General features: G+C 37.0%; 1 protein-coding gene across 1 annotated transcript in view; it reads left to right on the top strand.

Moving 5' to 3' along the window:
• LOC125239631 (gastrula zinc finger protein XlCGF52.1-like) overlaps positions 1–21,288 on the top strand; it is a 49,408-nt gene extending 28,120 nt beyond the window's left edge. The window contains exon 4 of the mRNA XM_048147249.1: positions 19,301–21,288. Coding sequence (XP_048003206.1) covers positions 19,301–20,019 — 719 coding nt within the window. The 3' untranslated portion in view covers positions 20,020–21,288. The remainder of the gene's footprint in view (positions 1–19,300) is intronic.
• Positions 21,289–26,592: the final 5,304 nt, after the last annotated feature.

The raw sequence follows: 26,592 nt of genomic DNA, 5'->3' as shown, positions 1-26,592 counted from the left end.
TATAATATTAATGTGGTCTGTGGTTTGGCTCGAACCCCACTGATGCACACGCCGCTACGTACGGGATGCGCACGTTATACTCGTAGGTACCTAATAATACCTAAGAAAATTTCAAATAAATAGTAGTTGAAACAAAATTACTCGAACTAAATTTTCGATGATTTGTTGTCGATGAAAAGTTTATCGGCGAAACAAGGGTACATGTGTGCCATGCCTAGGAATACCGCCTTTTCCATCTGACCTATTCATCAGGGTCTACAGAACCTAACTTCAAGTTGGGGAGTAGTACTCCCCAGTCGGACCCCTTTAAACCCATATTTCTGGTAAACTACATGTACAGTACATTTAATTTCCGACGAGGTACAAGAGGTACGTCAGAGGTATATTCCACCATGGTAATCTGAGCACAATAAAGCGAGGTGGTACGGCTGCAGAGTATCACGCCGTGGCTTCGGCTGATGAAAACATCCAGCGAGCCCGATTTCGATCGAACGTCCATGCGCTCAAGGCCACGTCCACGACCTTCGACCGATAGTTTGCACGGTTAAGTGTATATTCATTATCCAGATCCGCGTCCACGGTCGCGCGACGACGGACGTCCGCGTAGTATGTTCCTAGCTTTAATCTCAGAACAGAAAACTATTACAGCTAGGAACATACTACGCGGACGTCCGCCGTCGAGCGACCGCGACCGCGACCGATCAGTGTGCACGGTCTTCGGGACGTGGCTTCGGCTGACCAAAACATCCAGCGAGCCAGATTTCGATCGGACGTCCATGCGCTCAAGGCCACGTCTGCGACCGTCGACCGATAATTTGCACGGTTAAGTGTATATTCATTGTCCAGATCTGCGTCCGCCGTCTAGCGACCGCACCTAAAGAATAGGATGCATATAGTTTACTTTGTTCTTATTTATTGACAGACTTGTTTGACAGACTATAGTTTAATCAAGAAATAACAATTTTGAATTTTCTCGAGAATAACCGAATGTGAAATCTCCAAAAGAGGAGTAGAAAAACAATGTAAAAAAATCTAGCTTAAACATTTACACTGTTTATAATTTACCGTAATGTTATGCCCTTATAAATAGACTCATTGAAAGAGTGCTAATTTTGTGATATCGCAGCAAAATTATCAAACGTATATTTAAAACGGTCAATGACTGTAATGTTGATGTGAAATGTTCAATAAACGTAAATATTACAAATTGGTGCAACATTGAGAAATGAATTCTTTAAAAAAAGCAATTGCTGTGACATTGTATTTATAATTATCTGTAATGTTACAAAAAAATATATACCGGTTATATCAAAAGGTTTTATTGAAGTAAATCTTAATTTGTGATATTGCAGCAACTGCATAAAACCAATATTTCAAGTGGTCAGTTGCAGTAATATTGATTTTGAACATTTGGGAAACTTTAAGTTTAGACATTGAAGTAACATTGAAAACTTGATGTTTAAAAGTTAATGTTGCTGTAACGTTGCATATGTAATATAGCTAATACCTTGTTGCAGCAATGTAATAAATGAACATTTAAATAACTTGTAATCAAAACATCCTTGCAATATTATAATATTAGTTTTCATTTGTCATGTTACAATAATATAGCACTACTAATTTTCTGAAAGTTTCAAATTACCAATAAGTTGAATGTTGTTGTCATATTTCTCCGACCTTACATTCTAAACTTACAAATGTGAGGTATGTAAACTTACTGCAAGTTATTGTAAGTTTCATGCTCAGTGGGTATGGAAAACGTAAATCCATTGAAGAGAGCATACTATACCTAGTAGAACAAAATAAATGTCCCTTTAACGGGTGCTATGAAGTGAATCTCTATCGGCCGTCAGATTTCCATAAGGCGATGTTGCTGTGCAAATTTAATTTGTATTTACCCCCTCACACGAAATTGTGCCTCCGTCACATGGACACTGAAGAATGGAGTGATATGGGAGTGATGATATTACAACCGCTGCAATTCCTACAGAATGTAGGTATGTAATGTGAAATACCTTCTCACTCCATCACACCATCCGCATCCCTACCCAACCGATTCATGACTATGTTTTCCTCGCAATCCCTACTCACTCCATTTCACGGTACTTATTAGTTATTAATCATTGTAAGTTGTGTTGTAATCTGTAAGTAATAAAAAAATGGTACAGTCAGCGTTATAACCATGGTAGCATTCACAGTAGTCAACAAGTTCGTTACTCCATAGAATTTATCCATATAACGAACGTATTTACTATTTCCAATGTTACCAAGGTTATGACGCTGACTGTACATTTTTTTATTGCAAATTAATCGTCTTATTTTAATCGGTAATCGTTAGTCGTTTACTTTTTGCCCAACTCTGCTACTTCCAATGCTACCAAGGTTATGCCGCTGACTGTACAGGCTTTTATTGCAAACTGTACTTTTTTGCACAATCATCAATAACTCATCGAGAGGATAATAACTAGGCCAAACACGACGAATGAAAGAGATAGGTTATTTGACAGTATGGTACTGTTTTCGGTGATCGTCATTATTCAAATTAAGAATCAAATCCCAATGAAATATGTAAAGATGTTTATGTAGCAATAGGTGTAAGTAAACGAAAAGTAAGCTATAACGTAAAGTTTATAATGCTACTGCAAATGTAAACATATTTACGGCACATTCACAGGAAATCTTATTCTGTAACATGCAATGTAAACCTATTATGTCACAATTTGTGACAATGTTTCTATGGAAGACAGATTGTAAACTGAACTTTGGTGCGATAAGTGAAAAGATGAATTTGTCATGTGTGTTGGAAGCATGTTTTTGTCATGCAGTGTGTAAAACTATTTAAATGTAAAGGTATTTTTGTAACACTCAACTGTAAAGGTATTTTTGACCTCGACTGTACATTAATATTTGGAAGGTAGGAATAAAGATCAGGAGATTTGTTATTCAGCGGACAGTTAAAGAAAATATGATCAATATTACCAACTTCAGTACCACAGTCGCATATAGGAGAATCTTTCATTTTAAAACTATGTAATTGCTCGGACGAACAAACACGACCTAATCTGAGTCTAATAATAATGCTAGTGTGTCTTTTCGAAAGAGATCTATTTTTGAAAAACCATGGACGGGATGGGATAGATGACTGAATTTCAGAAAAGAAGCATTTCTTAGCACGGGTCCATCGGGTAGCCCATTTTTTCTTCATGAACTCGAAGGGGATGTTCAGAATATCAGGCGAATATATTTAAAAAAACCGGCCAAGAGCGTGTCGGGACACGCTCAGTGTAGGGTTCCGTAGTTTTCCGTATTTTTCTCAAAAACTACTGAACCTATCAAGTTCAAAACAATTTTCCTAGAAAGTATTTATAAAGTTCTACTTTTGTGATTTTTTTCATATTTTTTAAACATATGGTTCAAAAGTTAGAGGGGGGGGACGCACTTTTTTTTCCTTTAGGAGCGATTATTTCCGAAAATATTAATAATATCAAAAAACGATCTTAGCAAACCCTTATTCATTTTTAAATACCTATCCAACAATATATCACACGTTGGGGTTGGAATGAAAAAAAAAATCAGCCCCCATTTTACATGTAGGGGGAGTACCCTAATAAAACATTTTTTTCCATTTTTTATTTTTGCACTTTGTTGGCGTGATTGCTATACATATTGGTACCAAATTTCAGCTTTCTAGTGCTAACGGTTACTGAGATTATCCGCGGACGGACGGACGGACGGACAGACAGACATGGCGAAACTATAAGGGTTCCTAGTTGACTACGGAACCCTAAAAAGGAGTCATCCCCATCAAGAACAGCTTCTTTGGCGGCTATGTCCGCCTTCTCATTACCTACAATGCCCGAGTGACTAGGGATCCAAACAAATACTATCTCTAAGCCAGCAGAATGGCATTCAAAAATTTTGTTTTTTAGTTGACAAATAAGATAGCTACGTGCGAAATTCTTGAAAGGGCGTAACATAATAGACTGAATTGCACTGAGACAGTCAGAAAAAATTACGCATTTTGGCAACTTATGGACAAAGATATATTCTAGAGCTTTTAAGAGGGCCAAGCATTCACCAGAAAATACTGACGCTTCAGGAGAAAGTTTAAATTTTGCTAAGATATCCGAGTTTGATATGAGAAAAGCTGCCCCTACACAACCCTGATCCGATAATTTAGATGCATCAGTAAAAAAGAGCCGATGACCTGAATAGTATGAGTGAACAAACTTAGAGAAAGTCGAATTAGCAGAAGGAGACCCTTTATCTATGCCAATATTAGTTACGACTTTGGGTACATGCGTAAGAGCCTCGAAAGGAACAGAATAAATAGGTAGAGTAGAAGATTTCATAATAGGGGGTTTAAGAGCTGCTATTTTCACTAGACTATTAACCAAATTGGGTTGATCTTTATTACGCCAGTATGCTTTGCTTGACCCATATAATTGAAGAAGACGCAGTTTTGGAAGAAGAGGGTGAGAAGATAGTGCAGAGATACTAAATAAAAAGCGGTCTGCAAGAAGTTGCCGTCTTAAATCCAACGGAGGATCCACACATTCAACCTGGATAGCTCTGTTTGGAGAAGGCTTCATGGCACCCGTAACAATTCTGAGAGCCCTCATTTGAATACGTTCTAGCACAGTGAGAGCTGATTTATTACAGGGTTCGAATATAAAAGTACCAAAATCTAAAAGGCTGCGGATTAAAGCGTTATATAACAATTTTTGGGAATATGGGTGGGCTCCCCACCAAGCACCTGATAGGGCCTTAAGAATGTTAATATTCCTTTCGCATTTTTTAGCTATATAAGAAAGATGAGAAGAGCCCACAAATCGCCGATCAAAGAACACTCCAAGAAATTTAACAGAATCTACTAAGGGGATAGGCTCCTCATTAAAAACAAAACGACAGGCTGGAGTAATCAGACTTCTAGAGAACACAATGGCCGAACTTTTAGCTGAAGATAAGGAGAGACCATGCATATTTAACCATGAACCTAATGATACTAAAGCCCCATTAACCATTTCCACAGCACGAAGTGGACTTTTATCTGAGCAGTAGAGGACTACATCATCTGCATATTGTAACAATCTGCAAGCCCAATTTACCGACTTATCAAGGTCAAACGAATAAATATTAAAAGAATCGGGCTCAGGACTGAGCCCTGAGGTAGGCCTTTCCATGTGTGACGTACAGCCTTAACTTCACCCTGCCATCTCACGTTGATAATTCTGAACATCAGCAAATTACAAATAAAATTGACTACCTTAGGAGAGATATTCAGTTGGGACAATTTATCTCTAAGTACAGATAGAAGAACATTATCATACGCGGATGAGATGTCAAGAAAAACTGCAGCCATAGACTCACCCCTAGAGAATGATAACCGAATGTCAGTAGATAATATACTGTGACTATCAGTGATACTTTTTCCCTTACTAAAACCAAACTGGAAACGAGGAAGAATACCTCGACTTTCCAAAAACCAATCCAGACGGTTTTTCAACAGATGCTCCATAATCTTACAAAGAGTGGACGAAAGGGCAATAGGGCGGTAAGATGAACCAAGATTGGAGTCCTTGCTGGGTTTAGGAATCGGGATGACAAATTGTTCCTTCCAGGAGTCGGGGACAAGTCCAGAGCTAAAGAAGGTGTTAATAAGATCTAAGTAATAAGAGACAGCCGTCATACTAGATCTGGTTAAAAAGGAATATGAGAGACCATCGGGGCCGGGAGAAGAATCAGAAAGGGAGTTCATGACAAGTTGTAATTCGGAAAGATGAAAAGGAGAAGATAAGAAGTCATCATAATTAGGGAGTTCAGTATTCTTAGATGGAAGTTCAGACCAGTTAGGCACATAAGGAGGAGCCAGTTTATCGGAAAATTCATACAGCCAAGAAGGACAGTTAGAAAAGGACGAGGGCGGAGACGACGAGGAGCAGGCATTTCTGAAAGATTTAATACTGCGCCATACAACTGAAGGATGAGTGGCTGGAGATAAAGATTCGCAGAACTTTGTCCAACCATCTCTTTTTTTCGAAAGCAGTATTTTTTTAGTTTTGGCTTGCACCCTTTTTAAGTTCAGATAATTTTCCATGGTCATCTCAGACGAGAAAGCCCTTTCTGCAGATTTTCTATCCTTAACCAGAGAGGTACACTCGGAATCCCACCAGGGAGGAGAAGGGCGACGATTAGAAGAAACATTCTTGAGGGGTATGGCTACTTCGGCTGAATCCAATAAAACCTGGCAAAAAAGGTTATAGCAATGTAGACAGTTGGATCGAGAGACAGGCGGCAAAGACTTCATTTTATTTTTTGTAAGAATAGAGAAAAGGGGCCAGTCAGCCATAGCTAACTTAAACTTTTGAAGAGGAGGGGGAGCCGAAGGAGGTTGGAAGCTAGAAGAATAAGTAATAAGCAAAGGAAAGTGGTCACTCCCAAAACTAAAAGGCAGAACATCCCAGGAAAGAAGAGAAGACAGGGAAGGTGAACAAATAGAGATGTCAACTGCTGAGGGATTCTGAGACGGAGCGGTGCGTCGAGTAGGACGACCATCGTTTAGAACACACAAATTAAACGAGTCCATAAACTGGAGCATTTTTCGACCTGATGCACTGGTGAGATGAGAACCCCAAAGAGAGTGGTGGCAATTGAAATCACCTAACATAAGATAAGGACCAGGGACATTATCCAAGAGAGACCAAAAGTCATTAATAATAGTAGCAGAGGGGTGAGGAATATATACAGATATTACTGTAAAGTTGAAAATTTTACATGCAACGATATAAAGAGAAGGGTGAGATGGGATGTTAAAGAGGGAGAAGTCAATATCTTTCCGAATCAAAAGGGCACAGCCATCGTGACCTTTTGGATTATCCTGTCTTAGACATACATAATTTGGACAGTTAAAATGAGAATCAGGTTTTAACCAGGTTTCAGAAATAGCTAAACAGACAGGATTGTATTTCCGAATGACATACAGAAGATCAGTCTTGTTACGACTGATGCTCCTGATGTTCCACTGGATAAAATTGACCGCCATTTTCATAAGGCCCACAGACAGGGCCACTGGAAAGGAAGGGAGATAAATCCTTTAAAATACTGGCAACGTTGGACGGTAGAGAGATAGCATTTTGCTGAAGAGTAGAGACGAGAGACGAGATCACCGAATAGAGCGTAGGTAAAATATGGACCAAAGAAAACAGTTCAGTCGGCGCTGGTGCAACTGGAGAAGAACATTGGCTACTAAATGGACCATTCCTAAACATAACCCCATTAGCAGGTTGAGGAGCATTGTAGTCTGCTACTAAGGCCCTGTGAGATTTCTCATCATACCCATGAGGATTAGATGGGGCAGGAGTTTTTTTTGAATTAAAACAGTTTTTTTATAAGACTTCGTTTGAGCAGCTTCATTGTACGGTCTGCGAGCTTTAGGAATCTTTCTAACCGCCTCCTGATAGGATAAACTTTCATCTCCCATTATTCTTTTTATCTGTTGTTGCCTGATGAATTCGGAACAAACCTTGTCCGTAGCATAATGTTTACCTAAGCAGTTAAGGCAGGATGGGACAGCCGAACAGGTACTGCCTTCATGAGGCTGAGCACATTTGGAACAACGAGGACGAGACCGGCATTGCGCCCGAACATGGCCGAAGCGACAGCACTTGAAACATTGCACAGTAGGGAAATAATATTGAACCACGTCCAATGCACAGCTGAATAAAAACACTTTGTCCGGGAGAATTTGGCCGTCAAACGTCAGAACTACAGTTTCTGATGGGGCCCATTGAGTGGAATTGTCGGAAGGATTCCTTTTTTTAAAGTTTAATCGTCTCGCCTTTACAACCTTACCACAACCGAAAGGAGTGGAAATTAAATTTGGTAGGTCCTCGTTCGATAAGTCAGTCGGGATGTTACGTGCAATACCCGTTTTGGTGACGTGGTATGAAGGAATGAATTTCTTGCAATTATTAGTGGCCAATGAGCACGACAAAAACTGATTAGCCCCGGCAGCGGATAAAAATTCTACACTCAGCCTATTTCTTCCAATTTTTTTAATTCCACCATCCTTCAGGTTAGATATGCCATTTGTATACAGAAATTGGCCAAATTTCACCGGATGCATGTAGGCACCGGAGTCCGCCTCCGAAGCCTCGCGAGCCACATGCACGATGTATGGACCTTTATCTGAGTCATTGTATAGGTTTCTGGACTGAAACTGAGGAACAGATCTGTCCGAAGATTTCTTTTCCGAGTTTTCTCTAACAGGCTCACTATCAGAAGAAATTGGGATGTTCGACTGAGCAACTATTTCAGAAGGCGGATGTTGGTCGGTACGAGGAATCTTACATGAATCGTCATGTTCGTCCGAGTTAGAAATGTCAGATTTCATATCCCTTTTTTTTAGATCTATGGTCCTTGTTGGTGTGAGTAATATTAGAAGAGGAGGATGATTTAATTATCTTACCTAACGAAACGACAGCCTGAGTTTCTTCCACCTCCATATGACATGCCGGTGAAGGCGGGTTTACAATAATCCCAAGGATCCCTGGGTCAAACTGATCTGACTCCATTTTAGAGAGAGGAAAGAAGAGGGCAACTGCCTCACATCCGAGAAGTTGCCGTCTTCTCCCGATAACTTAAATAACTACACTATTAACACTAAAACTAATATTATACAATACAATAATAACAAAACACAGACAAAACAGGTATTACCCTTTAAAAAGACCGCTTTTGGTCAAAAAATCCAAAATTTAGTTTTCCCGCGCGTGCACCACTCGAACGCCCGAAGCAGAAAAAAAAACCGATCGGGCTCGTTCAGAGCAGACGTGTCGCCAAATTTGCTTCAATGACATTTGTTTTTGACACTGGAAATCATATACGGATACAAAAAGATTGCCAGTGCTATGAATGTATTCAAAAGGAATAAGGTAAATAAATATCGTCACGTCTAAAAGAGTCTCGGTTTAAAATCGTTTTTTTTGTGTTGTTTACTACTTATTATTGTTGAGAAATAAAAAAATATATGTAACTTTAATACAATGATAAGAAATATAGGTATTTTTTGTCTTCTAAACTTCATTAAAATGAAAGAGTTTTAAAATTAATTTTAACTTGTTGGACTTTATTTTCATTATACTGGTCACATTATTTAGTGTGTCAGTGTGAGTAACATTCTCTTTCCCGAAGAGACATTCAGTGTGGCGTATGAAAAAACTAACAGAACTATTATTTACTAGTCATACTAGTTATGAAAAAAAAGCTGCACTTTTAGATGGAAGCAAGCCGCTTTGCATGGTGATAGTAGACATCATAGTAAACGATTTTTTTCGAGGATATCGAAATTTCATCCCTTAGGAAGCCGAGCGCAGCGAGGTGTTTTATGAAAATGAATAAAATTTTATCTTTTTATCATATGGTCCGATTTTGACAAATCGTATCTCAAATGAAAGGTATTGATTTGAGTAATTTAAAAAAAAATACAAAGAAAAAAAATTTGAAAGAAAAGTAACAAAAAAATTGAAAAATGTAAATTTACGTCTCGCACTGAATAACTTCAAAGAATGACAGACAAAATGTACAATGTCGATATACGAGTTTTTTTTAATCGAAGACAGATAAATTCATAATTGAAAACTAAAAACCGCATCGAAATCGGATCAGTAGTTTTCAAGGTACAAGTTGCCAAAGTTGGAAAAGTTTAGTTTATATGATCACTTTGCAATTCCTTTGCCAGAAAGTCAGAAATAATCTATTTTTCTTAGACATAAAAGTACACAGTGACAGTACACCTCAAAATAAAAGTTTTTTTCTCGAGGATATCATAATTTAAGCCCTTAGAAGGACGAGCGTAGTGAGGACTATTAAAAACTGTTAAAAAAAATCTATTATTTTTGTGCTTTGTCCGATTTTGACAAAAAATTTGTCAATTGAAAGGTATTGTTTAATGTAATCGAAAAAAAAATTAAAAACAAAATTGCTAAAAACGTGTAAGAAAAAATTAAAAAAAACTTAAATTTTCGTATCACGCTGAATAACTGCTAAGAACGACAGATAAGATATACAATGTCGATATATGAGTTTTTACAATCAAAGACAAATAAATTCATAATTATAAACTGAAAACCGAATCGAAATCGGATCAGTAGTTTTTAAGATACAAGTTGCCAAAGTTGGCTTAGTTTGTTTATATGGTCGCTTTTAAATTACATACATACATACATACATACAATCACGCCTGTATCCCATGAAGGGGTAGGCAGAGCACATGAAACTAATGTTTCAGTGCCACTCTTGGCAAATAAAGGGTTTATAGAAAACGAAACTGTGACATTGCAGTGACAGGCTTTTAAATTATTCAGCCAAAAAGTCAGAAATAATATATTTTTTAATACAGTTGCTCAAAAAGAGCCCGTTTTTTGGCTGTTTAGCGTGCGAGAAGTTGTATTTTACGAACTAGTGCGTAAAAAGTATATACGTTCCATTTCACGACTACTTACCGAACTGTTTTCATATTAGTCTAGTTTTAGTAAACTAGATTATTAATTATTAATTAATTATTGCGATTATTGTCTTAGTAGACAGAATAAAACTATAAACATACTATTAAGTGATTAATATTTAAAACGTTAATATTTCATATGTAATTGTTTACTTTTAGTCATACTAAACATAATTTATAAAATGGTTTATACTTTGAAAAATCGGTCATAATGAGTCGTGTAAACAGAACATGATTGGAACGAAACGCGTCTTCTACTGTCAAAGTAGAGGCGTCTACCATGTTTTAACTTAATGCACGTTCAAAAAACCTCAATATGTTACGCGATTTGTCATAATTATTTTACGTTATTTGCAATACGTCGGGGCATAAATGGATCGATTAAATTAAAATGTAGTTGTACATTAAACAATCGTCCCAAATCGTAAATGTTTATGTTTTTATGGCACCCAATGAAATAAATTATGTTAGATGAATAGCAAACTCGAAAATATGCACGCAAGTTTAAAAGCTTCAAAAATACGCCTTTGAATTGTCAAATAATCCGTCAATGTCCATGGGAAAAGTGATAGTTCGTATGGTTCGGATTGTTTTATTTCGTTGTAACGTATGCGGAATGAAATCTGGACAAAATTCAATGTCTTATAAAATTAATATAACATAGTTTATTTTTGATATCTTTCGTGATTTTAATTATGTATTGAATATCGATAAATAAAAGAGTTAGTTTTCGCCAATGTGAGGCTTCTAACAGAACTTGTGATACTTTATGTCCATCGGTGTCGACAAAACCAATGTTAGCATTTTTTAAGGTCCAAATTTATCTTCCATGTGATAACTTTTTAAAGAAGCTTCGTATGCTCGACACTTTTCACATTCTTGTCCGTAGGATCATTAGTGTTCTCAAAATAATAGTTTTCTTGTCGTGAAATTCCATTTACTCGACATATTATTAGTCATTAATAAACCCAGAAATGCAAAAGCAGCTGTTTTTTACATTTTTTCACTTAACGGCGTAGCAGCATTTTCAAAGTTGTTTATTTTATTTTTGAAGACTATAGGCCTAACTTTTTTTGAGTGTGTATAGATACTCATGTCTTCAAGATAATTTTTATCACTTTCGCTGCCCCATTCGAATGCTGTCTCGAGCTCTCTGTGAGATTTTGTGCCTTAGGGGGCCGACATTTCTTTTAATCAAATCTCTCCCAGAAAACTTGCCAATGCTGTAATGTTTTCTTGGACCACGCTTTGTTGCGGTAGTTTTTGTAAAGAAAAAGGACGCAAAAATATTATAAATTGACTGTTAGCTTCTAACCCTTCCTACAAAACTTTCCTCGGGCTTTGCATTCGGTCACAGAAAATTGGTATGTAGAAATTACAAACAGTTTCGCTAGGTCGTCCTTCTCGATTGGCCATCATTTCGAGAAAAGGAATCCAATACTCATGAAACTTACCAGTTTAAATGACAGATATGTAAACTTTAATCTGGCATTTATACATTATTTTAGTTTATTTATTTACTTACTCTGTACGATATCAAAACTTTGTCCAGATTTCATTCCGCATACGTTAAGTAAGTAGTAGTGTTTTTTCGCAACTGTATTAAAAAACTTCGTTCGTCACACGTGCGAGAATGTCATTCTTCACTCGTCCCGAGATTTGCCACTCGCGTGCCGCTCGTGGCAAAATGTCTCGGGACTCGTGTAGTAATGACATACTTCTCGCACTTATAACGAAATGTACTATTTCTTACACTAAGAGTATGTATTGATAGAAGACATCATAATAAATGATTTTCGCTGAGGATATAAAAAATTCATCCCTTGGAAAGCCGAGCGTAGCGATGTCTGTTACGAAAAACAAAAAAAAGGCAGTTTTTTTTAATTGGATCGTCTTTCTAAGGGTTTCTAAGGAATGAAATTTTTATATCCTTGTAAAAAAATGTTTACAATGATGTCTGTTACCTATGCATACTTTTAACTGTAAGAAAAATATAATGTTTCTGACTTTCTGGCTAAGGAATTTATAAGCGACCATATAAACAAACTAAGCCAACTTTGACAACTTGCATCTTAAAAACTACTGATTCGATTTCGATTCGGTTTTTAGTTTATAATTGTGCATTTATTTGTCTTTAATTTAAAAAAATCATATATTGAAATTATACACCGTGTCTACCGTTTTTTGCGATTATTCAGTGTTATACGAAAATTAAGGTTTTTTTTTTATAAAAAATCTTACATTTTTTTCCAATTTTTTTCAATATTTTTTTTAAGTTACATAAAGCAATACCTTTCAAATGAAACATGTTTTGTCAAAATCGGACGACGTACAAAAAAATGAAATTTTTTTTTCGGTTTTCGTAACCGACCTCGCTACGCTCGTCGTTCTAAGGGATGAAATTATAATATCCTCTGAATTTTTAATTTTATTTTGATGTATACTGTTACTATGTATTTTTCTGTGTCAGAAAAACATATTATTTCTGACTTTCTGGCAAAAGAATTTCAAAGTGGCCATATAAAGCGATCTTTCCCGACTTTGGCAACTTGTATCTTAAAAAATGCTAATCTGATTTCGATGCGGTCTTCAGTTTTCAACTAAAAATTTATCTGTCTTCGATTAAAAAAAACTCATATATCGACATTGTACATTTTGTCTGTCATTCTTTGAAGTTATTCAGTGAGAGACGAAAATTTACTTTTTTTATTTTTTTCTTACTTTTCTTTCAATTTTTTTTTCTTTGTATTTTTTTTTAAATTACTCAAATCAATACCTTTCATTTGAGATACGTTTTGTCAAAATCGAACGATACAATAAAAAGATAGAATTTTTTTAATTTTCATAAAACACCTCGCTACGCTCGGCTTCCTAAGGGATGAAATTTCGATATCCTCAGAAAAAATCGTTTACTATGATGTCTACTATCACCATGCAAAGCGGCTTGCTTCCATCCAAAAGTGCAGCTTTTGGCCAAAAATTCTCCATAACAAGTATGACTATACGTAAATGGCGAAATTATATTCTGTCAAACAAGTCTGTCAGTAAATAAGAACTAAGAAAACTATAGGTATCCTTTTCTCTAGCACTCTAAAGAAAAGGATGCATATAGTTTTCTTTGTTCTTATTTACTGACAGACTTGGTTGACAGAGTATATTAATTGTAATAATATATTATCTTATCACAAAATTGTTCTGTATGATTTACCTTCTTACGTTCAATATAATTTTTAAATGGTGTTTGCACACGGGGCAAATAACCTTAGATTCAGACAACTTTAACTAAATTTTGAAAATTATTATTTTAATGAATAATTCTGTATATGGCAACAATTTTACATGTAAACTGACTGTCAACCTCTGTTCATACATAACCTCAACCTTTGTCTCAGTGCATTTATAACGGATGTTATAATGGCTAAACCGATCAGGAACAGTGAATTATTTTAATTCATTCGGAAAAGGGTTTAACCATTTATAATTAGAATAAACGAAGCACTGTTTTTACACCAGAGTTGTTTTGATTTTATATGGTGTTTGCACAAATTTATTTTGAAAAATAATCGGAGTCAATTCGTGTGAGATGGTAATACTAAATTGACACTGTCCGCAATCTAAACACGCGGAAGCGTGTCAAGTCAAGTTCAAGTAACCGAACTGGCAGACAACATCGTGTGTAATTATGGAATGTAGAATTTAAAGGAAGCCTAACTGTCGAAGTAGAACAGTCGCAAAAATGACCGGCTGTCAGTGTTAAACTGAAGTTACAAATCTCTCCGCTAGGAGCGCATGTGTCACTCAATGGACAGGAACATGACATGACATTAGACGTTCGTTTCTGTAGGCTGATTTCGTCAAGTTGTACATGTCAAGACGTAGTCCCGTGGTAGTGCGCTTGCTTCGTATGCAGATGTAACCAGGTTCGATCCTGACAAGCGGTCTTTTTGTTATTATTTTTATTTTATTTGAATTATCTTTTTGTATATTTTAATTGTGTTTAGTTACTGTTTTATTTATGATATGTCTATTTACATTGTTTGTCCCATCCTAGGTAATGTTGTAAGTCTTTCGAATGAAATTTCCTTTATTTTCGCATAAATTTAATTTTAATGTTGTAACAAGATTTATGGATAATAATAAAATAAGGAAAAAATATCTGTAGAAAAACATATAAAAAACCCTCATCAGGATTTGAACCCGGGACCTCTTGCTCCGTAGGCGGGGTTACTACCGAGAAGGCTAAGAGATTGTCAAATCCTTATGTACCAGCGATTGCCGCGCCACCTATCTCCTCTTTTATATGTGCACATTTGATAGTTAAAGATATCGCTCCTCCCTCTAATCTCCATATGTGTAATATTACACGAACTATTTGGAGTCTCTATGGGCGTCCTCACAACAAAAACTATTTCAAATAAACGTCTTAAATTTGGCTCTTATATTTGTGACATACATATTATGTGCCTGTCGTGTTTGTTTCACCGGATGGTCTGATCGGAAGATTAGACCATTTCGTTGGATCTCCTTCTTGTTTATGTCTTATTATTTGTAACGTTTATTTTGTGTGTGTGTTAACGAATAAATTAATTATATTCTATTCTATTATAAAAGTTATAAGAAATGATATTTTATGTCATCAATTGTCATAAAACATTTGGAGGACTGCCATTGAACTTGGCACCCGTTTAGATCTCACTGCTTTTGTCGTTGACGCCAACAACCAAGGCATATATAATATTGAACTTGGCTCATATTTCCCTTTTTTGGTTTTGATGGGATTTTAACGTTACAACTGATCTTCAGTGAAACTATAGACCTGTCTTAAGTTCCTCTCACTTAGGTCACTGACCTCTTCCAGTAAATTGCGGTAGTGTGCGAAAAGTATGTTGGTGAGTGTGACGTGCGTTAGTGTGTGTAAATGGGGTAATTTGACAGATACTGAATTTTTACCCATCGTGACGGGCTCTTAACGGTGCCCAGCTATGGGCATGGGGTCTCATCCGGAACAGTGCAAAATTATTTCCAAATAGAAATCATAGATGGCGCTAAGTGTCACGATTGACGATTATTATTTTTTTATCAAATAGATTTAAAGGTATTTGAAGCGTCATAAATTAAGTACATTATAAATTAAATACAAACATCGATGACAACACAAATTTAATGCATTATTTTAGAAATTTTCAAAGAAATAATATCACGTAATATATTGCTACTGACTATGACGCAACAACGTGAACAACCTGCGCGCGACAGTATCGAGCTACCTAAATTTTATTGCATATTGTCACTAGATGGAGCTGTCACTATCTACAGTATACTGCCAACGAAACGGTGCGATTGTGTGCGTTCCGTTCATTGAGATATATGTACTACGTACTATAGGCGACGTTGCCAGACGGAAACTCTGCACAAGCTGACAAATGCGCGGAGTGCGCGAAGCGGTAATTTACGCATAGAGTAGCAAGTCCACCATCAGATGTGACACATTATTATATTCCGCCTGTCAAAATTATTTATTTATTTATTTACAACTTAAAAAATACAAAGTAAGCGATCACTGCCGCCCATGGACACCCGAAACACCAGGGGTGTTGGAGATGCGTTGCCGGCCTTTAAGATGGGTGTACGCTCTTTTCTTGAAGATATATCTTCTTCCTTAAAATACAAATATATACTTATATATAATAATATATATATAGTGCGGTGCTAAAAGTACAATTTTACTCAATAACTATTAACAATCAATAAACAAATTAACTTTTTTTTTATATTATAGTAACATAATTCATAAAGTAGTAAGTAGTTACCTAATAATTTTCCAAATTGAAATAAATATATTTCGCAAATCTATTAGAGGTGAGACACATTAGTAGGAACAATGAAAATGGCACATCTGCGCGGTTAACTTTTTAGTCTATGATTGCGTCACCAAAATCGCGCAGCCTCGCTCCCGCTCGCGTGTTCGTAGAATATTCAGCTGTCAGCCGATAATATTTGTTTGTGTACGTTGTACGTTAATAATGTAGGTATACGTTTGTAGTAGTGTGCGTGACAAAAATGTCGTCTATTTCTATTAAACAGCTGCCAATGATCGAAATTCAAATTAGTTGAACAATTTCCATTGAAAAAAAAAAGTTTGTAATGCATCGGTCCGAATTGTGGATACTAGTTTTATCATCTTTTAGTAGATACAATTGAATGTAAAATTATTTATTTTGCCTGACACTCTTGAGTATTTTTTATGCCGTTATTTTAATTTTACAATATAATATTTGGAAGATAGTGCTTATAATTATTAAATATAAAACATTTTTTAAATACTTTTTGATACAAAATCATACTTCATTGATTTGGAACAATGCTTTTTATCGGACCTACAGTCAACCAATTGGAACCCTAGGCCACTGTAGAACTATGTCATAGTAACGTTATAAATCAGATTGTAAGAAACCTCTTACTGCTTGTCATTTTGACATGGTTGTAGAGTGGCCTAGGGTTCCAATTGGTTGACTGTACATCCGACACTATCGGAAGCGTTTATCGGATGTAGAATGTCGATCTGACACCCGATATCGGATCGGATAATGTGAAAACGGCCTAAGCATTAACCGTTAGTGCGTTTTCACACTATCCGATCCGATATCGGATGTAGGACCGATATCCCATACATTGAAGCCGCCATCTTTGATTTTTGCCTTTGAAATCCTTCCGACATTTGCCACATGCACGACCGATGCGATGCATGCGAAATCAAACCTTATCGATATGGAAGTATGAGACGCGACGATTGCCGACTGGCTAGGATTTCCGAACGCACACGAATGCGCGCTCGGTCGCCGATCTGCGGCGGAGTGGGCCTAGACCTCGACGCGACGCCGCACTTGCGTCGCGCGAAGCGCAACAGCATTTTAAAACATTATTATTGTACAAATATAATTATTTATTAACCACATCAGCCCCCCCCGACCAAACCAAACCAAAACACACTACATTTTTGCATTTTTCCCCTCGCTAGGTCGGAAACACGCGTTTTGTCCTTCAATACCAGCAGGTAAAAACCCACTAGTGGATAAAGTAATTTGACCTTGAATATAGTCATATAGTGAATCTAGTGATGACGATGTTTTACCACCTGTGGAACTCCTGGAAGCAGTGATAAACGCGTTTTTTGCGTTGTACTTTCCTCGCTATAGTGAGGGAAAATGTTGTGTATCGTGGTTCAACTATAGAATACTTTCGCTTGCTCGTTTTTCAATTCCACACTCGCCGTTAAAATAAAACTTTGCACTCTTGTATAACAAATAACTATGTATTTTATATTTTTGAATATATTTTTTCAAACTGGCACTTAAAAAGAGTTTAAACGTTTTTTTTTTCTAAAAAACTAAATTTTTCAACAAAGGTTTTACTTTTCACTTTTCGTCATTTATCAATGAGAAAGGACCTTTTGTAGTAAGAAACAATACGATTTTTTTTATGTAAAAACGATAATGTAAAAACGGCCTAAGGGTTACCAAGGCTCGATCGGCGCGCCCATAGTTCTGTGGGCGCGCCTAGTGGACGCCAGGCTTAAATTGTCTGGTCTTGGTGTTTTAATAATTTTATGTGTTTATAGTCGTAATTTATTTGCGAAGTATTAATTTTATATCTGTATTTTTAAATTACACTATGTTGTGGTACCGGGAAGCATATTTTAACTTAAAAGGACGTAATGACAACATTTCATACCATGTTTCAGAAAATAAATAGTTTCGGAGTTTAAATTAAGTTTGCAGTGTTTGCACAATTTTATGAATAAAAATATTACTCTCGAAAATGTTTTATCAAATACGTACTTCACATTTTGTTCATTATGTTTACTACATGTACATTCTTAGCTATTATACTTATGTATTTCTTACATAATAATATTCATTTCCATATTTCTACGCGGCTACTTTAGAGTGCTTTAAATTTTAACAAATCAATGCATCCTTTGGTCGGGGGCTGGGGCCTCTCAACTCAAGGTCGCCGGCGCCGTGGTCGCGGGGCGTGGGGCGCGGGGTGGGGCGCCGCGGATCTCGTTCATTCAATTCCGCTTGCATGTGTTGCGGACAGAGCGAGTATATTATACGTACGCGGCGAGCACACATACAAGCCGCACGGCAACGCCATCTAGTAATGTTCGACTTTAAACGTCCATGTGACGTTATAGGTTTAGTGCGTGAAAGCTAAAACAGATGTCGCAAGATGTTGCAGTTTGATGACTATTTCGACGTAGGATACTGATAAGAGTTTTGTTGGCCACGCGTGGCTACTGGCGCCATCTAGCTCTGAGTGTGGATTAAATTTAGCCTACAGGTCTAGAATACTTAGGACGGCGCCCATTTTTAGTATGGGATTAGGTATCTGTACTAGTATTATTTGATCTGTGCTATGGGTTTAAATATCAAAAATAGCCTTATAGACCGTTTCGTTTTCATGTTTACTTCTGATTCAAGAGAGGGACGGGACAGGGAGAAGGGATAGGGATTTTTACATGTCTCTGTTTAGCCCGATGGTTGACTGGTAGAGAATGCCATTAGGCATTAAGTACGCCATTTGTACATTTTTGTTTTATTTCACTCTCTTCAGTCCACATACGTTCCCTTCTTGTGGCCTACATCGGAGGGTTTCGCTTGGCTCTCCTAACCAGCCACTCCTGTATGTATATGCGGACTTGACGCGGCGCAGCCTCGCCGCCCGCCGCCGCTGTCGTCCAACCGTCTAACCAAACTCAGCGTCAACTCAAATCCAGACATGCTTTTGTTTCAGTCTCCCCGCGCGCGAGCCAACCCGTCACTGTGCAGCGAGAGCCCCGCACACAACGCTACATTTGCGACACTTGCCAGGCGCACTTCACTCACAAGTCTATGTTACTGACACATATACAGAACCTTTGCAAACAAAGAAACAAACGTGAAACCCTCTTAGTTAAACACAATGAAAAGAAACCATATGTATGTAACGTGTGTAACAAGCGCTTTGCTCAAAGAAGGAGTTTACAATGTCATGAGAACGCACACAGAGGAGTAAAGCCACATGTATGTAAGATTTGTAACAAGAGATTTACTCATAAAGTGAGTTTAAAATATCATGAGAGTACTCACAGTGGAGTGAAGCCATATGTATGTACGGTTTGCAACAAGCAGTTTAAAACTACAGGGCATTTAAAAAATCATGAGAATATTCACAGTGAAGTGAAGCCATATGAATGTAAAGTTTGTAACAAGCGGTTTACATCTACATCTAATTTAAAAAGTCATGAGACTACTCACAGTGGAGTGAAGCCATATGTATGTAAGGTTTGTAACAAGGGGTTTAGATCTACAGGGCATTTAAAAAGTCATGAGAATATTCACAGTGAAGTGAAGCCATATGAATGTAAAGTTTGTAACAAGCGGTTTATATCTACATCTAATTTAAAATATCATGAGAGTACTCACAGTGGAGTGAAGCCATATGTATGTACGGTTTGCAACAAGCAGTTTTAAACTACAGGGCATTTAAAAAATCATGAGAATATTCACAGTGAAGTGAAGCCATATGAATGTAAAGTTTGTAACAAGCGGTTTACATCTACATCTAATTTAAAAAGTCATGAGACTACTCACAGTGGAGTGAAGCCATATGTATGTAAGGTTTGTAACAAGGGGTTTAGATCTACAGGGCATTTAAAAAATCATGAGAATACTCACAGTGAAGTGAAACCATGTGTATGTACGGTTTGTAACAAGGGGTTTGCATCAACAAGTGAATTAAAACGTCATGAGAATATTCACAGTGAAGTGAATCCATATGTATGTAAAGTTTGTAACAAGCCGTTTACATCTATATGGAATTTAAAAAGTCATGAGAATACTCACAGTGGAGTGAAGGCACATGTATGTAAGGTTTGTAACAAGGGGTTTACACTAAAGTCGAGTTTAAAACGTCATGGGATAACGCACCATGTTGTCAAAGCACATACAGCACAAGAAAAGAGAGGAATTAAATCATACAGTTGTGAAGAATGTAATGAAGGATTTACAAGAGAAGTTTATTTAGATATACATAGGAAAAGAGTCCACGATGGAGCCATGTCATACAAAGGTTTAGCCTATGACGTGCATTTAACACGAAAAGAGGCTACAGAAAATCATGAATCAACTCGGCCGAATAATGAAAAAAGTAACAAACATACATATGATGGAAATAGTTCAGATACACATATTGGAGTGAAGCCATACACTTGTGAAGAGTGTAAGAACCAGTTTCCATCACAGTCGGAGTTAGACAGACACAAGAGGATCCACTCCGGAGAGGAGTCGTACGAGTGCGAGATATGCGAATCTTTATTCTTCGATGAAGCCAGTTTAATAACTCATGTTAATTCCCATGCGGGCAGAATCGCAAAAAAGTAATGAGTTGGTTCTTAAAATAGTAAGGCAACTCTGCTTAATGGGACCAGACATCCTAGTGTTGGTCGATTACTCAGATCAAACACTATATTTTGCTGTCGTCGTGTTCAAAAGCATGCGTGGGATCATAGCTCCCGAACGGATGAACCAATTTAGTTTGTTTTTGTTTCATAGTTGTCGACTCGTTGCGTTTGTATGTATGTTTACTTTACATAGTGTGCCTTACAGAAATAGTAACCTAACATAACCACAAAATTAAAATTTAGATAAATCCCACGATCGCGACATAGTGGACCGATTTTCATGAAACATGGCTAAGAACGTCACTCCCGACTAACTCGGCTTTCAGACAAAAAAAAAACTAAATAAAATTGGTTCATCCAATTGAGAGCTACGATGCCACAGACAGACACGTCAAAGTTATAACACCCCGTCGTTTTTGCGTCGGGGGTTAAAAATTGGAAAACCAAGGTTTCGGAATAATGTTTATAACATATGTTTACGTTGGTACCTATTATTTAAGCTTATTTAATGCTAATACAATTTTTCGGAAATGCAAAGGGTTTTTAGTATTTTTTTTTGTCGTTTTTAGCACCACCGTACCGCACCGTACCAAAAAGGTACGAAAGGAAACCCTTTTGGCGACGCTCTGTCCGTCTGTCTGTCTGTCTGTCACATTTCTATATATCTCGAGAACTATTTATGCTATCGATTTGGAATTTGGAACAGTTATAAACATTTTAAACCTCTACAAGCTATTATTATATAGTATTATTAAAAAAAAAAAATAATTTATAGAAAATGGCCAAAATGGAAGGGGGGCAAACTGTAAATGTCAAGTTACTAGGTGAAGTGGGGTATCTTTAGAAAGAGCTCAAATTGGTCATATCAAAACTATTTTTTATAATTTTTTTGTTATGAAAAAAAAGTAATTACGAAGGAAAATGTAAAAAATAAATACCGCCCCGATAGAACATTTCTTACCAGAGGCCCATTTCTTAAAACTGAAAGTTACAACCGAAAGTTTCTTTCCAACTTAAACATATTAATATCTGGGCAACCGAGCTTCGCTCGGTTCTGTTTCGTATCCTTGACATGTGTCGCCATCTAGTTCAAAAATGAATAGTACCTACATCGAGCGAAAGAATTCTCAGCCTTAACAACACAACTACTCGACACGAGATGGCGCGCATTTCGCCACAAAAACTCAAATAGTGTATTTTTCTATTCGTTTTAGCCTTGACCTGTGTCGCCATCTAGTGTTTGCAATAAATAGTACTTACATCAACCGAAAGAATTCTGTCTTAACAGTACAACTACTGCACACGAGATGGCGCGCGAAGAAAAACGCATGAAAACTCGAAAATTCGCGTTTTCCGGGACCTAAGGATAATTTAGACCGATTTTTCACCCCCAAAAACCCCCACATAACAAATTTCTGCGAAATCGTTAGAGCGGTTTCCGAGATCGTCAGTGTAAATAAATATATATATAAATAAATAAATAAATAAATATACAAGAATTGCTCGTTTAAAAGTATAAGATACATAATATTAGACATTGACAACCACTTGTAAATTGTAACTTGTAGCTTCAAGAAATTGCCCCGTGAAACTCAAAACTGAAAGTTACAAGCGGAAGTCTCTGTCCAACTTGTCATATTAGACATTGATGTATCATAGGTATATAGTCTAAGCATATTAGACATTGACTTGTAGCTTCGAGAAATGGGACCCAGGTCGCAACTTCTTAAGGCCATAAGTACTTTAAAAAAACGTACGATACACGTGTGAAGAGTGCATTCGTAGCTCTTGTCAATACATATATAATACATTTCCATCTGTCGTGTTTTAATTTATCGCCACTCGTTACTAACTTGCTCTCTTTCGCACTGGTACCGTAATCCTACTAATTATTTTGTTTAGAATTTGAAACATCATAGATTTTTTTGTTATTTAGTTAAAAAGCTAATGCAGTTGGCAATGACGACTTGAGTAGGTTAATGATTATCTGCATCTTAGAATGTATTCTCCCGGTTATCACTTCTCTCATTAACTCTTCTATGTTCAGTGGGGTTTTTCCGTCAATATGGCGGAATGCCCATGTTATCCCTTTTGCCCAAAATTTCTAGTCCCGTTTCGCTTAAGGCTGCTTTCAAAAAATACGTCAAAATAATGTAAAATTGATAGTTTTAGTCGGTGAAATACTACACTTTCCGTTATCCAATAGATTTATTTAATTCAAGTTCCAGTTAGAGCATCTTATTGTCTTGATTTTTATAAGACTGGATTTTTGAAAACTAACTCACTAAATTAATTATGAATTTTTCTCTAATGCACGTTTAGAAAAACGCACGTATAGAGCTGAATCAGTCGATCTTATTTGTAAAATTTGGACAATTTTTAATATTAAAACGGGTAAATTTATAATTCGTATATCCTGTACCACAATCATTTCAGACTAGATTTTTATTTTAAGTTTTTGAAAAAGAGTAAACTAGCCTAAGGCGAATTCAATTTTTTCAGAAATTACCTAAAATTAAGTGACAATTTCTTTGAAAATCTACATCACATCGAAGTAAGTTTTGTACTAAATTAATCTGCAACGTTTACTTAAATTGCTGTTATGCCTTAGTGATTATAAACTGCTATTATTGATTTTTGCCAATTTTTTGAAAACGAGCCTTCACCGGTACAATTATTACCACTTTTGGACATTTTCTCATATTTTGTTAGACCAAGTAGAAAAAGTCCTATAATGTGATATATATTTATAAACTACTCGCAAAGCCCTTTAATTTGATACCACACACGGTATGATCGAGCGCTCGGTTGCGATTTCACAATTTTTAACACGAAAGCCCTCTTAAAGACTTTCGGCCTATATCAATTCTTCCGTTCATGTCAAAAATCCTGGAAGCAGTGGTTCATAAACAATTATCTGCCCACATCTACTCCAACCAGCTACTGTCGCCTTTTCAATCTGGTTTTCGACCTGGCCACAGTACCTCGACAGCTTTGGTAGTTGAGGATGTAAGGCATGGTATGGAAAACTCCATGCTGACTGTATTAGTTTTAATAGATTTTTCCAACGCCTTTAATGCAGTTGATCATGATCTTCTACTTGCTACTCTCAAACAATTGAATATCTCATCATCGGTGGCAGAGTGGTTCTCTTCTTACCTCAAAAACCGACGGCAGACGGTCCGCTCTGGTCAGTGTTTTTCTGACTGGCTGGAGCTGACCTCTGGTGTCCCACAGGGTGGTATATTGTCTCCTCTTCTGTTCTCCGTTACACGTAGCCTTAGCTGTTCTTACCACCTGTATGCTGATGACTTGCAACTCTATACGCAAGCGAGTATTAATGATATCGGGTGTGCAATCTCCAAAATAAACGATAATCTTAACCGCATCTCTATTTGGTCCCGTGATTTCGGAATTGCCGTTAACCCCACTATATGCCAAGCGATTGTTTTGGGAAGCCCCCGCTTGCTTGCGTCAACAGATCTGGCTCATATTTCACCGATCCTCTTCGAGAACACGTTGATCCCTCTGTCAACACAGGTTAAAAATTATCACCGGGTGCCTTACTGGTAAATAAACTTAAAGCTCCGGCTGTACAAAATTAAGGACACAAGTGATAATAATAGAAAAAATTACAGAAACTGAAAATAATAAAAACGGTGTCGAAATAAGCTTGCTAGGGGAAATCTAGGTGGAGATAAATAATTTAAAATTGTTTATATTTTATAACATTTATTTATATGGAAAATTCTTGCCAAAGTGCGTTGTATAGTTGGTTCTTAATTTAGTTACTTACTGCGCTAACCGTGTGAAAACTGACCTATAATTCTCTTGTTCGACACCAATGAAATGTACAGAGCTCAGCGGGAAGCTAGGTCGCTTAAAAGGGTTCAAAGTAAATTTTCACACAAGTTATCTTAATTTTTAACTAGAAATTATACTACTAAAATACCTAGGTACCAGTTCTCAAAAATATCTGCTTGCTCTAAATTACTGACTCTATGAATTTAACTAAATTGCAGACAGGCGCAGATGCCCTGACTATTAGAAGGATAAATCGGACCGACCTCTAAAATGGTGAACCTTCGGGAAAGCTGTGGAACGTGTCACAGGACCTCCCGGGCATGTTGGCAGCTCTGCGGTGACTTGTCAACCCAGAACGCGTGCCACGTGGACACCGAGGCAAATGCGGCAGCGGCAGGCCATCCTCCAGCCAACAAGACCCAAAACGTGCGCCGGTCACAAGGATCTCAAAGAAGGACTTCCATAGTAGTATAAGATTTGAAATAAGAATCATAATTAATGATCAAAATTTATCCCGGCTCCTGAAAGCGACATAAGAATACATTAGTCTAATGCTCTCAAGACCAGCATGACAAAATAGAAGAAAATCTGATTAATTTGCTCACCGCTGAAGGTCAAAAATATTTCCTAGCGGAGCGCTCCCAATCCCACAGCAGAAGACAGATCATCCCTGTGAATAACCAAGCACATGGTTAGGAACAAACCCATAACATTTCACGCCATTATGGAGTTGATCTGAACAATTCAAATACTCACTCGAATCGAGGATTATTGCAGGCCTTCTGCTTCCACGTTTTCGACCACCATGAGGTTGGTCTTATGGAGAAAGTGCGTGCGCACCCGAAAGGGTCAAAAAAGGAAATGGACCACCCATGATCATTAACCTATTTGCATATCGATCAATCAAGGACATAGGGTGACAGACCCAGGAAGACATAATATATCGAATTAATATAATATATTTATTTGAGACTCCATCAGAGTCATGAAAGATTTATTATGATGTACATAGCAAGATTGTCACTCCAGACAGGCCTCTTATTTAGAGTATTAATATTACAGTATTTAGTTATGTATTTAAGATAATTTTCTGCATTATTTCTATATAATTATATTAATTTAATTTATCAAAATGTACTGGAGTAACAATTAAAAATCTCATAAAATGCGTTATTTTTAGCTGTCTGGCAACCCGTGCACAGATTATGCAGAAAAGTGCATACATGTCTGGATGCAAGTATTTTTGCACCAAGACAGGATTGCAACTTTTGAAAGAAAATAAAATTAATGAAATTTCGATTTTTGATTTATAAAAAAATGTATTTCTTACGACCAAGAAAATTGTACTACGTTACAAAATCTCGGTCTCATTATTGACAGTGGTTTGACATGGGAGCCTCTCGTAACAGACATTAGTAAGAAGGTGACAAACATATTACGGGCGCTTTACCGACACAAACATTTTTTACCGGTCAGCACTAAAACGCTTCTCGTACAGTCGCTGATACTGCCAATTATTGACTACGCTGATGTATGTTGCACCAACATTACACAAGCCTCGCTGTCCAAGCTTGATCGTCTCCTAAATAACTGTATAAGATTCGCTTTTAATCTTCGCAAATATGACCATGTCTCCGCCTTTCGCCGTAAACTTAATTGGCTCCCAATTCGTGAACGTAGGTCATTGCGAATCTTGTGTGCTCTTTATTCGATCCTATTTGACCCAGCTGCGCCCAATTATCTCAGGACCAACTTTCAGTTCGTAGTGGCTCGGCCGGGTTGTGAGCTGCGTCCTTCTCGTGCGCTGAAACTGGCTGTCCTCCCTCATCGCACTGGATTC

This window comes from Leguminivora glycinivorella, chromosome 26 (genome assembly GCF_023078275.1).
Source record: "Leguminivora glycinivorella isolate SPB_JAAS2020 chromosome 26, LegGlyc_1.1, whole genome shotgun sequence".
Classification (NCBI taxonomy): Eukaryota; Metazoa; Arthropoda; class Insecta; order Lepidoptera; family Tortricidae; genus Leguminivora; species Leguminivora glycinivorella.
This window is presented reverse-complemented; position numbering and strand designations above follow the sequence as displayed.